Here is a 15096-nt window from a genome sequence, read left to right on the forward strand (position 1 = left end):
GCAGTAGGCAGATCAATAGACATTCCAATGCTATTTGAAAAATACTTATGCCTGCATTGCTCTTACACCTTTCAACATACTTTCACAAGAATATATTACTGGGTCCAGTGCAGTTAATAGTGCAGCTACGTCAGATCAAATGTGTCCCCTTACGATTCAGAAGGCACTTCAGGTCACTGTAGTGCCCCAGGATGATGGTCATGAACTTAGATTATCAAAGTGCAAGAAATGCACAGTAATAGGTATTTCCAGGACATCTTGAGAAATCAATTAGGGTTTATTGTAAAACTAGAGACTCACTGAACCTTAAGAAATGAAGTGAGATACATCCCGCTTCGGGAAAATTTCCACCTAAATCAATAGGAGTATGTCTTTAAGGGCATCAAGAGTCTGCCGGTAGGTCAGAAAATCCCACTGACCTCTGACCAGTAACATCACTGAAGTCAGGTGTTCCAGTCTGAAATACCCTTGGTCATTCTTCTGAATGACACAGGTGTACGTGCCATTGTCCGACAGGCGCAGAGCCAGGATCACGATGGACAGGTTATTGGTGATGTCAGTGAAGGTGCGGTTCTCATACTTGGGCCACACCTGTACTTTTCCGAAAATGACAGCCAGCACCATTTCGTTATCTTTTTGCCAGTAGACGCGAACGCTCTTCAGTTCATCGGTGGAGATGTTGTAATCACAGGACAGTATTGCTATTTCTTTCACTGTCTTGGTTACCTGGATGATGCCTAAGGAGAAGCAAACAGAACAAGATTTTATATTTATTAAATACAGATCCCTGCACAAACAAGAATTCAGGGCTGGCAGTAACAGAACTCAGGGTGTTGTATCTAGTGACTAAGCGTGATCAGAGAGTTCAGTTTGATTTTTTAGTGAACAGTTCGGTAGTGTAAAGTATATTCACATTGTTGTGAAACAGATGTCTGGAACTTTTTCATCTGGCAAATCTGGAACCCTGTACAATTATATGACCCCCTTTCTTCCTCCCAGAAGTCCCTGGTAACCACCACTCAACTTTCTGTTTCTATGAATTTGACTACTTTAGATACTACATATAAATGGAATCTGACAATATTTGTCTTTTAGTGACTGGCTTTTTTCACTTAGCATAATGTCCTCAAGGTTCATCCACGTTTTAGCATGTGCCACCATCTCCTTCCTTTTTAAGGAATGATAACGATGATAATGAATAATATATTTATTGTATGTAGAGTATACCACATTTTCTTTATCTGTGGATGGTCAGTAAGGGAGAAGGTCCGCTAGTCCCATTAGAAGAGGGACTTGAGGAGACTAACATATGAGCGCCAACTATGGGTAGACAATGTGCTCAGCCCCAGGTGGATATGGAAGTCATAGTTATGGAACGTGAGATCTCGAAGGGACTTCCATGATCATTCATTTTAGTGGTTGTATTTGACAGATGAGGAAACCAAGCCCGGGAAAGGAAACTGCCCCAGTTTTATACTTTCTGGCCCAGGCTTTCCAGGCCATTCTCCTTGTTTACTGGTTTCCCCAATTTTAGGCCCCAGTTCAAGAATAAGTAAGCCAACACTGCCTGCACCCCAGGCCAGCCCCACCACTGAGCTCTTTTGCTTTGAAAAATAGAGTTCTTTTCCTTCCAGGCCTGATTGACCCCATGACTTCAGGCTGAAATGACTCCCCTCATCCCCACTAGACAAGGCTTGGTTATACCTCTGGACCATTTATGCCCTCTTCAGCTACCCTAAATGGATCTATATCCTGTTTTTAGCTCTCTTGACTATCTGCAATCACCTGACCTAAAGTCTAGTTTTGCTAGAGGGTCCCCACTTAAAACATTCTGCCCATTTTCCCATCAGTATATCCGAGAAATACCAACATTTCAGCATCCAAATTCCATCTCTTTGTAGCTCCTAAGTACTCATCAGTAGCACCAAAATCCCTTGTCAGACTATATTTTCTGATTTTTTGGGTCATAAGGCATAGTCACTTTTCCCATGCTGTGCTTGACCTAAAAGCAGAGTCCCCCTAAGCCCCAAGATCTTTCACAGCTGCCCTCTCCCCGGCCCACCCAATGCTACCATGCTGTGTCTTCCCCTCCCCGTATGCCCTGGAGCCACACACAGTCCCTTGGGGAGGTCCATGTCTGAGGATCTCATTTCCAGGCACTTTCTCTTTTTGGACAGCAGGATAGTGGGGCACCAGCACCTCTCCATCTCACCAGACCTCCGTCAGACTGGATGTGGCCCCGCCACAGCATTTAGGAAGAGAGTTTTGTGATGGTGGGTACTTTCCTAGCAATGTGAGGTAATTCAGAATGATCTAAGGCACCCCTTTTGTCAATTGTGCTAAAACTTGCCAATCCCAGCTTTAGGGAATATAACTGAAACGAGGGAAGAAATGAAAACATATACTTGAGAGGAGCATATAATAGCTAAATAACCCGAACTCTCTTCAAAAAGGGATACAATGAAAGCAAAATCATATGTAGAAGGAGCATGGACTATGGCTTCCTACTGACTTGGTTTCTAGTTCTAGCTCAGCCATTTACTGTTTAATCTGTTTTCTCATCTATAAAAAGGGTATGATCCTGTCTCTCAGGATCCTTGTAAAATTAAATTCAACATAATGATATAAATAGAAAAGTCCCTAGTACATAGCAGGACGTCTGTAAGAACTTCCTTTCCTCTGTCTCCCTCCCCTCACCCTCCTTTCTACCCTCTGGTCCCTTTCATCTCACTCAGGGGTTATGTCAGATACCTGACAGGAGTTATGTCTGGTCTTGCTTTGGGCCGGACAGACACGATGACAGAAAGCAGCTTACTCATCTAGGGTCCTAAATAATAGGGTTTTTCCCCACCAGTCTGTTTGTTCCCACCCAAAAAGAATCCAGGATTTCTAACCGATTTTGACATATGGTGACAATGGAGAAATCTTAACTGAAAATGAGCTAATTTCCATGATGGTTCTTAAGGAGTTTTTGTCCAGCCATCTGAGGAGAAGTGTGGGTGTCTCTCTAAAGGTCAGCAACACGCCATCAATGGGCTTTTCATCGTTCCTATGTGAGGTCCCCTGCCCAGATGCTCGTGCTGAGGAAGAACCAGACTGAAAAGAGGAACCAAAATCTTCTGGGCGTTTTGGAGTTTCCCACCAGGACCCGGCTTTCCTACTCAGGGACTCTGCTATATGCAGACTGTTACAGGAAAACAGTTGAAAGGTCCCTGAAGGGTTTTGTCCGCTTGGGTGGCCCTGGAGGGGACTGTCAGGGCCCTGAATTCTCAGCATTACTGCCTAAAACCTAGTGGAATTTCAAGCACGCTTCGCCATTTGTGAAATAGCACATAGCAACACCTACCTCACAAAGTGGACATGAGAATCCCAGTGAGGTAATGCACGTAAAACCCCGCAAAGTACCTGGCCCACGACAGCTACCAATGCCTTCCCCAGACATCCACATGGCTCAGACCCTCACCTCCCTCAGGTGTCTGCTCTGGTGTCCCCTATCAGAGAGGCCTTCTCTGACTCCATCCTCTGTTTTTTTTTTTTATTCTTTGTTTTCTCTCTTTTTTAATTCTTTTAATTTTATTTTTTTATTTTATTGAGGTCATATTGGCTTTTAACATTGTGTATCTTTCAGGTGTACATTATTGTATTGCAGTTTCTGTGTAGACTGCATCGTGTTCACCACCAATAGTCTAGTTTTTATCCATTACCGTGCATATGTGCCCCTTTACCCCTTTTGCCCTCCCCCGACCCCCTTTTCCTCTGGTAACCACTGATCTGTTCTCCTTATCTATGTATTTGTTTATCTTCCACATATGTGTGGGATCATACGGTATTTGTCTTTCTGTGTCTGACTTATTTTGCTTAGCAGGATACCCTCAAGGTCCATCCATGTTGTCGCAAATGGCACGATTTGGTCTTTTTTATGCCTAAGTAGTATTCCATTGTGTGGAGATATATATATATATATATATATCACATCTTCTTCATCCATTCATCCATTGATGGGCACTTGGGTTGCTTCCATGTCTTGGCTATTGTGAATAATGCTGCAATCAACACAGGGGTGCATGAACCCTTTTGAATTGTTGATTTCATATTCTTTGGATAAATATCCAGTAGTGGAATAGCTGGATCATATGGTATGTCTATTTTTAGTTTTTTGAGAACTCTCCATACTGTTTTCCATGGTGGCTGCACCAGAGTGCATTCCCACCAGGAGTGTATGAGGGTCCTCTTTTCTCCACATCTTCTCCAACACTTGTTATTTCTTGTCTTGTTAATTATAGCCATTCTGATAGGTGTGAGGTAATATCTCATTGTAGTTTTGATTTGCATTTCCCTAAAAATTAGTGATGTTGAACATCTTTTCACGTGCCTGTTGGCCATCTGTATATCTTTGGGAAAATGTCTGTTCATATCCTTTGCCCATTTTTCGATCGGATTGTTTGTTTTTTTGTTGTTGAGTTGTATGAGTTCTTTATCTGCTGAAATCTGCTGAAAGCCTAATGGGGGTTCCTGTGTAGTTATTTACTTCCACCTTGCTGCCCTGAATATTTTTTCTTTGTCATTGATTTTTGACAGTTTTAATATTATATGCCTTGGAGAAGGTCTTTTTGCATTGATGTAATTAGGAGTTCTATTAGCTTCATGTACTTGTATGTCCAGTTCCTTCCCCAGGTTTGGGAAGTTCTCAGCCACTATTTCTTTGAATCAGGTCTCTGCTCTCTCCTCTCTTCTCTCTCTGGGATATCTATAATCCTTATGTTACTTTTCCTAACTGAGTCAGATATTTCTGGAAGAATTTCTTCATTTTTAAAAAATCTTACTTCTCTCTCCTCTTCCACCTGGATCTTTTCTAGGTTTCTATCTTCAAGCTCACTGATTCTCTCCTTCATAAGGTCTGCTCTATTTTTTATGCTTTCTACATTATTTTTTTATCTCATTAGTTGTGTTCTTCATATCCAGAATTTCTGTTTGGTGTTTTTTAGAGCTTCAATCTCTTTGGTGAAGCACTCCTTCTGTTCATTAATTTTATTCCTAAGCTCACTGAACTGTCTTTCTGAGTTTTCTCATAACTCATTGAGTTTCTTTATGACGGCTATTTTGAATTCTCTGTCAGTCAGATTGTAATCTATGACTTCAAGTTTGGTTTCTGGAGAGCTATCATTCTCCTTCTGTTCTGCTGCGTTACTGTAGTTTTTCATGGTGTTCGATGAGTGGATCCTCTGCTGGCACATTTCTGGTAGTAACCACCTTTCGTATTTGGGTAAGGCTTTGGTTACTTTGGTTCTGAGCTGCTTCTGGTTGTATTTGAGATCTTTCACTTTCCACCTTCCATTGCCTCTGCTACAGGTGTCGTGTGCCCTCCTTGTGCTGCTTGTGCCTTTGAGGTTGCTGGTGCCTTGCTGCTTATGATGTTGCTGCAGTATCAGGTGTTGCCACCGGGGTCACCAGGCTGTATGCACTCTGCTGTTCCCGGGGTCACCCAGGTCTTGTGTTCCCCCACTCACTCTTCATGGGTTCGCCATGGGCTTGGGTGCTGCTGCCCTGTGCACCACCTGCACTGCTGCTCCTGGATTATCTGGGGGTGCTGGCAGCAGTCTTACCAGGGGCACTGAGTTCACAGGTGTCACTGTTGCTGTCAAGGGCCTGGGTTCTAGTATGCAGCCCCTGCTGCTGGTAGAGCCGGTGTCAGAGGTGCTGCCACTGGGGGCTAGGTCTCAGGTTTTGCTGTGGTTCCTGAAGCCTCAGGTTGCAGGTGCCACCTGCCACTGCAGGGTGAGGAGTAGGGGCTAAGCTGCAAGTGTTGTTCCTGGCCCTGCAGTCTCTGGTCACTGGCACCCACTAGTGAGATTTTTGAGACCTCAGGTGAGGGCACCCTGCACCTGCCAGTGAAATCTGCATTTTGGTTGTTGTCCCCACTGCTGGAGAGACCAGTGCCACTGCCAGGGGAGGAGGGGTCTGGGTCACTGGCACCATTCCGTGTCCTGAAGCTTCAGGACCTGTGCACCACCCACCACTGCTGAGAGGGGCAGGGGCCACAGCTTCTGGTTGCCAGTGCTGGTGCACACTCACTGATGCTCTGCTCTGGAATCTTGGATCAGGGGACCCCACCCCTGCCTGGGAAATTCACGCCTTGGATGTAGTCCCACTGCTGGAAAGACTGGCATCACTGCCAGGGGGTTGGAGGAGGGGGCGGGTTGCCGGCTCCACTGTGTCCTGGGGCCTCAGGACATGTGCGTTGCCCGCCACTGTTGGGGGTGGGGGAGGGGCCAAGCCATGAGAGCCGTGTTTGCCCTTGCAGCCTGTGGTTGCTGGCGTGTGTGCCGGTGTGAGGGTCCACATTTTGGATTGCTGTTGCCGGGGGAAAGGGAAGGAGCTGCTCCCCTAGTTCCACTGCCTCCTGGAGGTCCAGTCCCCCCACCTTCAGATGTGTAGATGCATGAATCATTCAGGCATTCTGGTGTGCTATGGAGGGAGTCCTTTGTTGGTCACTGGATGTCTGACTGGTTGTCACTTAGAGGGGAGAGACAAAGGGAACGACTGACTCCGCCATGATACTGATGTCACTTGACTCCATCCACTCTGACCCCACCCATCCTGCAACTCTTTAGTCCCTTTCCCTACTTATTTCTCTTTAAGCTTGTCTCCAGCTAATATATATTTACATGTGTAGTTACTTAGGGGGCCATGAGAGCAGGGCTTTATCTGTTTTGTTCATTGCCATATCTAGACTCTAGAACAAGGATTGGCCCATAGTAGGTGCTCAATAAATATTGGCTGAATGCATGGCTAGGCATTAGGAGAGGAGATCTGGTTCTACATGCTGCATATGAGGATTATAACCTTGAACAAGTTGGTTAACCTCCTTGGGCCTCAGGTATAATTTCTGCAAATGGGCATAATACTATCTCCCTACTAACTTCATATAAGTATCATGGGGATCGTATGATAGCCAGATGTAAAAGTGCTTTGTTAACTGTCAAATGCCATACAAGTTTTTTAAATGGGGCTTTTTGTCTCATGCAGAGCACCTGGTTTGCTGAATCACGCCCAGGATGGGGCCAGAATCACCATGGTAACTGGCTGACACTTGGACTGAGTCAAGTGCCCACAGGTGGCATGGGGGATCCATCAGCTGCCTCTACCCAGCACAGGTTGGTAGGCACAGGGGCTATGAGAGGAGAGGAGGAGGGAAAGCAGAAACAGAAGTTGACTCTGCTCATCTCTCTGGGAAATTGTGTGTAAACTGCCCCACTGACATGGCACACTTCCCTCAGCGCCTGCCTTCCCTGACCCTTCTGCCAGCTTCCTGCCTTGACCATTTCAACTCCCAACAGATAACACCTAGGGGAGGAAGCTTTTTGCCAACAAGTGTAGAAGCCACTAATTTTAGACAAACGATGTGCCTCTCAAAAACTCATTCTACAATGGAATATATTATTCAGCCAAAAAAGGAACGAAGTACTAACACTTACTACAACATGGATGAACTTTGAAAACATTATGCTAAGTGAAAAAGGCCACATACCGTAGGACTCCATTTATACGAAATGTCCAGAATAGGCAAATTCATAGAGACATAAAGTAGATTAGTGGTTACTAGGAAATGGGGCAGAGGGAAATGGAGAGTGATTGCTAATGGGTATGGAGTTTATTTTTAGAGTGATGGAAATGTTCTGAAATTAGATAGTGGTGATGGTTTCACAACATTGTGAAGACACTAAAAACCACTGAATTATACACTTTAAAATGGTTAATTTTACACCACTGCAAAAAAATGCAGGAAAATTGGGAGATACAATAATAAATATAATAAAATTTAAAGTATAGCTTAAAAAAAAACCCCAATCTAGGAAGCCATGAGTCTCCCCTAATCCCTCCAAACCGGCGGGAGACAGTGTGGACACAGCAGCCTGGCCACAGTGCCCTTCCTCGGAGTTGAACCTCAGCAGCGGTCAGCAGGGCTGCGCCACCACTTCTCCTAATGGAGAAAGAATTGGCTGTGGGGCCGGCCCCGTGGCATAGCGGTTAAGTGCGCGTGCTCCGCTGCTGGCAGCCCAGGGTTCCGATCCTGGGCGCGCACCAACACACTGCTTGGCAAGCCATGCTGTGGCGGCATCCCACATAAAGTGGAGGAAGATGGGCACGGATGTTAGCCCAGGGCTTGTCTTCCTCAGCAAAAAGAGGAGGATTGGCATGGATGTTAGTTCAGGGCTGATCTTCCTCACAAAAAAAACAACAAAAAAAAGAATCAGCTGGGTCCAGCAGCTTCAATCACCACGTGCTGTGATGTACATTATCTCACTGAGGACTTAAATGTGCTTTTTAAATAGATTTTCCCTGACTCTAAAAGAAACACATTCAATTTAGAAAGAATGGAAAACACAGAGAAGCGTAAGAGTCCCCTATAATCCCACCACCAGGAGATTTGCTATTAATGGTCTGTGTATATCCTTCCAATGGAAGGGACCTTTTTAGACACTTCTAAGTGCCTCTGACTAAGTGAACCAGCACCCACGGGGCTTGTGTCGGCCCTGGGCTGGGTGCTGGGCACACAAGGAGGACAGAGGTATCTGCTCTCCAGCAGCTGACAGATTTGAGACTCGTCACCTGCTTTTCGCACCGCTCCCGACTTTCTCTCCTCTTTAGGCTCAGCCTATATACTCTGTATAAATCTGATCTTTACTTTTGTGTGTGTCGCTAAACAGGATTTATATCTTTAAAATGCTCAGGAACTTGAATAGCCCATATCAGGGTAGTCACGGCAAGAACCGTGGCCTGTGGGACGCCTTGGCCAGCAGCATTTGGACAGTACATGGGGTGGGGGTGAGGCTCTGTCTGTGGAGGCACTCTGAGGACGTTCTCTTTTCCTCCAGCTCAGTGTTCCTCATGCCGTGGACTTACTGGCCAACATCTTCCCTGCCTCCCTGTCCCAGTCAGACCAAAGGCCTCTCCCCTCCCCATAGAGCTGGGTCTCTCCGAAAGGACCCCAGGTCTGAGGAAAAGCTGCCCACGTGGGCCCCTCCCAGAGCTACCCTGTTAGACCCTCTGCCCTACAACCACCAGGTTCTGGGGTATGTGAGTCCAGCGTTTCTGCCTCCACAGACCAAACTTGAAGTGGAGAGGGGCCCAGCTGGTCCCACCCTGTGTAGGAAAGAGACGTCACCTGTCCTGGATAGCAATGGCTGGGGACGGGTGGAAGTGACCCAGGGCAGGAGAGGAGAGTGTAGTGTGACAAATCCCCTGCCCTGGAACAAAGTCCTCTGTAACCGTACTCCGCCCCCTTCACCCCGTCTTGTCTCCCACAGATCACACACAACTCACATCTACACGCCGGTCTGGCAAATCCCCACCAATTCTACATCACACACACCCTCCAGTCCATCTGTCTCCCGCCGACCCCATTCTCTTCATCAAACCTGTCGTCAGATACTGTGAGCTATGAAAACAGCCTCCTGATGGTTTTGCACAATCACTCTGGCTGCCCTACAAGCCATTCTTTATGCTTCGGCAACTCCGGTTTTTTAAAATGTCATTTAGAGCTTTACTACTCAAACTAAAGGTGTGTGGACCAGTGGCATCGACGTCACCTGGGTGCTTGTTCAGAATGCAGATTCCCAGGCCCCACCCCAGACCCACCTAAGCAGGAACTGCATTATTTTAAATGTATATACTTTATTTTTTAAAGCCAATTTTTGGTTCACTGCAAAATGAATGGAAAGTACAGAGAATACCCATATACCCCCTCCCCTCCACACACAGAGCCTCCCCCACCATCAACATACCCCACCAGAGTGGCACATTGTGACAATCGATGAACCTACATTAATACATCATCACCCAAAGTCCACAGTTTACATTAGGGATCACTCTTGGTGTTGTACATTCTATGGGTTTTGACAAATGTATAACGACATGTATCCACCATTATAGTATCATACAGAGTATTTTCACTGCCCTAAAAATCCTCTAGAAACTACATTTGAACAAGGCCCCCAGGTGATTGGCATGTATAGCTAAAGTGTGAGCAGCTCTGGTACAGACCATGTCACTCCCCTGATTAAAACCCTCCCATGGCTTCCCAGTGCCCTCCAAATAACACTAATGCTCCTGACCACATTCTTCAAGCCCCATGGGGTCTGGTCCCTCCCCGCCACTACCCCACACTGGCCATCTGTACTTCCTTGCTCCTCTGTTTCCCTCACACACTGCTCCTTCTGCCTTCACTCAGCTCACTCTCACCACTCTCCCCTCCAGCAGGGAAAGACAGTGTTTGTTGGTCATATATTCATGTGAGTGATTATTTGATTAATTTTCATCTTCTTCCTAATGACCATAAATTTCATGAAGCCAAAAGCCGTGTCAATTTTGCTCACCACTTGTCCCCAGGACCAAGAAAAGTGTCTTGTACATAGGAGAAGCTCAATATTTACTGAATTAATAAATGATCACCCACCCTTCACCATAAAGCTGGCCTCAGCTGCTGCAGCCCACCCTGGTCCTGCCCTTCCCAGACCTGGGGCCCTAAGAGTCAAGACTGGGCACTTGACTGCACTTCACTTGCTTCCTGGGGGGTAGTTTTGCCCTCTCCAACTAACATACGCAAATCTCTTTGAGGGCAGGAATCCCAGGCTCAGTTTTTAAGGCCTACCTGATGCATAGTAGGTGTTTGGCGATAAGAAGCTCATGGATTAATTTGTTGACTCAGTACAGCAACAATCAAATCTGGATATGGCTGTAGAACAAGGTGCTTTCCTAAATATCTTTCTTTAGCTCAAAGATCACCTCCTTCCATTTGCCTCTGACTAATTTTCCTGGTATAATTGCTAAAGCTTTGGTTTTCATTTTCTTTTTATATGTTCTCTCATTTATTGTTTCTCTCTTACACATACACACACCCCGTCTAGGAAGCCCATATACATTTCCTTCTAAATGTTGTTTAACTCATTTAGACTCCCCGGAAGACTCTAGTTTGGGAGTGCTCCCCTAGCTTTCCAGAAGAAAACTGTAACTGTTGGAAATGTAAAATAACTGTGAAATAGATAGAAAATCTGATGTGTAAATTGTGAAACTTCACTCTGGTTCTCTTGGTTCAGCAACAATGTAAAACATGTGGGCAACAACTCCTACCATTGCAGCCAGGTAACCTGTGTGCCCCAGCTCCTCTTCCCTTCCCTGCACCGCCCTCCGCCCTCCCTCCCGCCTCAGACGTTCCAGGTGACGCCTGCAGTGAAGATGTGTTTTAAGGAAGGAGCTCTAAGACAAGGACCCTGATACTCGGCTCTTAGCAGACTGGCAAACCGGGCTGGAGCCAAAGCCTCTTCTTTATTCTGGGGAAACCAGGGGGTATGCTGCTCAGCAGAAAGCAGATCTTTTGTTTGGTTTGACTTTTAAAAAAAGTCAGAACCCTCCTGTCAGCAGGATGAGCCCCACCCTTCCCGACAGCCCCCCAAGTCCAGCACTGAGCTGGGACACAAGCCTCTAGAAGTCAAAATATTCTTTGTAGGACATACGTGAAACACCTACGTAGTAAATTAAAAATAACTAACGATATAATTTTGTGCTAAGTCTGATACCACTTAATGTCAGATGCCAGTGTGACTAAGGGCATCAGCACCTAAAGCATAAAAATAAATGTTAAGAGGAAAATTTAACACTAAGAAGATTACGGTTGTCCTCCCTTATCCGAGGGGGATAACATTCCAAGACCCCCAGTGGACACCTGAAACCTCGGATAGGACCAAACCCTCTATATACTATGTTTTTTCCTATACAGACAAACCTATGAGAAAGTTTAATTTATAAATTAGGCACAGTAAGAGATTAACAACAATAACTAATAATAAAATAGAACAATTATAACAATATACTGTAATAAAAGTCATGCGAATGTAGTTTCTCTTAAAATATCTTATTGCACTGTACTCCCCCTTCTGTGATGATATGAGACGAAACCGTGGAGAGCGACACTTCAAATAAGAGGGGATTACTGTATATGCCTCAACTACTTTCTTTTCCCCGTTCAAACTGGAAAGGCCATCACTGTTCAATTTTAGAAGCAGAGGACTTTAGCTGTGTTGTCTCACAGAAATATAGTTTGGAAACCAGAGCCTGAGGCCAATGCCCTTAGCATATCACAAAATGTAAATGAGCACCTCGTGTTCATGGAAGAGACACAACTTTAAGCTGTCCTTCTGAATCAGCTTTATGGTTTTGTTAAAATAACACTGTCCCACCCTTCCTCTGAGGTCTGAGTTCTTGAGGTAACTTGGCTGCTGACTTACTGTGTGATCAAGGGCAGATCCTGTAACTTCCCTAGACCTCAGTTTTCTCAGCCCTAAAATGGACTGAAATACCCTGAAGGTCCCTTCCAGCTCTCAGGGTGACAGAAGGTGGCAGCACAGAGAACATCATCTCCTTTCTCTAAACCCTGAAGCAGTGGACTCAGTCAAGTTTCTGAAAGTTGCTTACCTGAACAGAAGTAGAAAAGGCCAGCCAGCAGCAAGAGCTGAAAGATCTTGAGGTGTGGGTGTTTGGGTGGTGGGGTTCCCCACGTCAGTGAATGACCCATGGAAACGAAAGCAAACAATTTCGAACCAAGAGAGAACTGGGCTCCTCCTCGCATGCACCAGGCGGGGGCAGAAGACAACTGAGTTGCCCCACACCGAGTGTTCTTCTGTGATGTTTGCAAAACACAGCGAGGAGAGGCTGGATGGTGTACTTGGGTCTCTAATCTCCCGAATGTCAAAGATTGTGGATTTATTTCGCAACCTAAAAGGAAAAAAATAAAAGTCACCCAGGAAGGAAGATCGGCCTACCGTGGGTTGTAAAAGTCCCTAGTTGCCTGCCTGAAATGAGTCGGGGATCTTAATCTGAGCAACCTTTAAACTTGGACTCAATCTCAGGGGAAAAGCAAAGGTTGAGGAACTCGGAGGAGGTGACACTTTCTTGCGCTTGTTCTAAGAACCAACACCAGCTCTCCCACGGAATGGCTGTCTACTGGATAGGGATGATGAAGACTTTGTTAAAAACACAGACAACTCTAAGAGCCCTTGGGATCAGTCAGCCAACCCACGAAAGATCCTCTTCAGAACATGCCGAGAAACACCGAGCACCAGTGAGGGCATATTCTGTCCAAAGCAGTCCTTAAGTTATGAAACTGCTTCTTTCTTAACATATTAACATGTAAAGACAAGTGTCTCAATTCTTAAACACTTCTACACAAAGAATATGTCTCACAGGGGTAGACGATCTCAAATCAACAGAAAAGTTTGTCAGTAAAAAGGGAAGAGAAAAGACATAGTGGAAACATCACTTACTTAAATTATGTACCATAAAAAGTGAGGAAGCTGATTTTTTTTCCAGTAAATCTATCAAAATTTAGAAATGAAAATGAATGCTGTACTTCAATGCAGTCCTCTCAGGTTGCCACCACACAGTCCAATGCTACCCAGAAGATGTTTGGGATGTCTCAAACATGGGATGTCTCAGCCTCCTATGGGAATGAGAGACCCCAAAAAGGCTCCTTTGGGGGGGCAAGTGAGCATCTTGGAGGTAGGAGCAATAGTATATTTGTTTAAAAAGCAGTCAGCTTGTTGGTAACTAGTTCTACCAAGCTATCCCATATTAAGACAAATAGTAAATGTACTTACTTGTTGAAGAACAATTCCTCTTTTTCTCTGGTGTTAAAAATCAAAGGATGAGGCCCCACTTCTGAGATGTTCTTTTCTTGCTGTCTCCAAAATAACGGCAAGTCGCTCAGTTTTTCTTTGGGTGATAGATCACATGGGTGGCATTTCTCCTTCCAATTTCCTTTTACTTGATAAAGGATCTGATATTCTTTACCAGAAGTGTTTAAGTCAAAGCAGGGTATGGGTAGCGCGTTGAGTATGATTTAAGGAAGTTCCTTCTGCTGTCCCTTTTTATCAGTCACCTCCTTAAAGGGTGTTGCCCAGGGCAAACCACACCCTAGCCTTTCCTCATCACTATGCAGTCTCTAGGGGAGAGAAGACTGCATTGGGCAGCCCCGGGGAGAGGGAAGAAAGGTGCCCCTGTGGGGGGAGGGGCGGGCCCATTGACTTTGGTGGTAGACAGTCTGTGAGCTGTGGGCCAGCTGTTTCTGTGCTGGTCTCAAGTTTTGTTTTAGCACACGGAGCTACCCCTCCCTAGTCACAGTCACACCACTGCAGGAGTGGGCCGTCCACCTCATACATAGTGGACACTTTTTGGAGAGTGCTCAGTTCACAAGGTCCACCTCCACCTCCACCATCCTCACAGGGCAGACTCTTGGCAGCCATAACGGCCAGTGTATCCCTGTCACCCTAGCCATGGTTGAGTGCACACCATATGAGCACCATGTCAGAACCAAGGGGTGGGGTGAGGAAGATTTTAGTCACACACCCGCCCCCCACCCCCTACTCCCATTTCCTACCAGCCTGCTACCCCTGTGTAGAATTCTGGAGCACCCCGTCGGTAAGCAGCCGACCCCTGCTGGTCAGTCGACCTGTTTTGCACGTGTAGACCCTGATAGCACCTTGCCTGGGCCTGTACCTTTCATGGTCTGCTTCTGGCCCTGGGGTTTCTCTGTTGCCTTGGCATGGGATATCCTTGGAAGTTCTGCACTCAGGCATGTTCAACCTGGAAATATGGGAAGTTAATGGCCAAGGGGCTACTCTTAACCAAAGGGGGCTGGAAGCTGATAGATAACTGCTTTCCCCTTTTGTGGCCCAGGTGGAGAGTTCTGAGACATTTCATGAGGCTCTCCAGAAGGTCCCAGTGCAATCAAGTACCACTTGCCTGCAGCACAGGCCAATGCAGGAAGACATCCTAGTGCTGGTTTTCCCTCCTTCCCTGTTTCAATCCTCCTGTCCTGCACCACTGGACTCACATTCCCAATAAACTAGGCCTTGGTTTCTAGCTTTGCTTTCTGGAGAATCTAGGCCAAGACAGGAGAGATACTCTGTATAGTGGAGATCCAATAGTTTTCCGTCTAAAATAAATTTGTAGGGGTAGAAAGGTGAGTTAATTTAGAGGAAAAAAAAAAAAAAGAAAATGATAATATGAATGTGGTAAACATTGTGAATATGGTATAGAAAT

General features: G+C 45.7%; 1 protein-coding gene across 1 annotated transcript in view; it reads right to left on the minus strand.

Annotated features, from left to right (window-relative positions):
- The window catches only part of CD80 (CD80 molecule), a 27970-nt gene extending 14069 nt beyond the window's left edge, over nt 1-13901 (minus strand). Inside the window, exons 1-3 of the mRNA XM_087439653.1 lie at nt 13653-13901; nt 12472-12771; nt 420-737 (exon numbers count right to left, since the gene is read on the minus strand). Coding sequence (XP_087295779.1) covers nt 420-737; nt 12472-12625 — 472 coding nt within the window. The 5' untranslated portion in view covers nt 12626-12771; nt 13653-13901. The remainder of the gene's footprint in view (nt 1-419; nt 738-12471; nt 12772-13652) is intronic.
- Nucleotides 13902-15096: the final 1195 nt, after the last annotated feature.

This window comes from Ceratotherium simum, chromosome 15 (genome assembly GCF_057802395.1).
Source record: "Ceratotherium simum simum isolate JZ-2026a chromosome 15, ASM5780239v1, whole genome shotgun sequence".
NCBI lineage: Eukaryota > Metazoa > Chordata > Mammalia > Perissodactyla > Rhinocerotidae > Ceratotherium > Ceratotherium simum.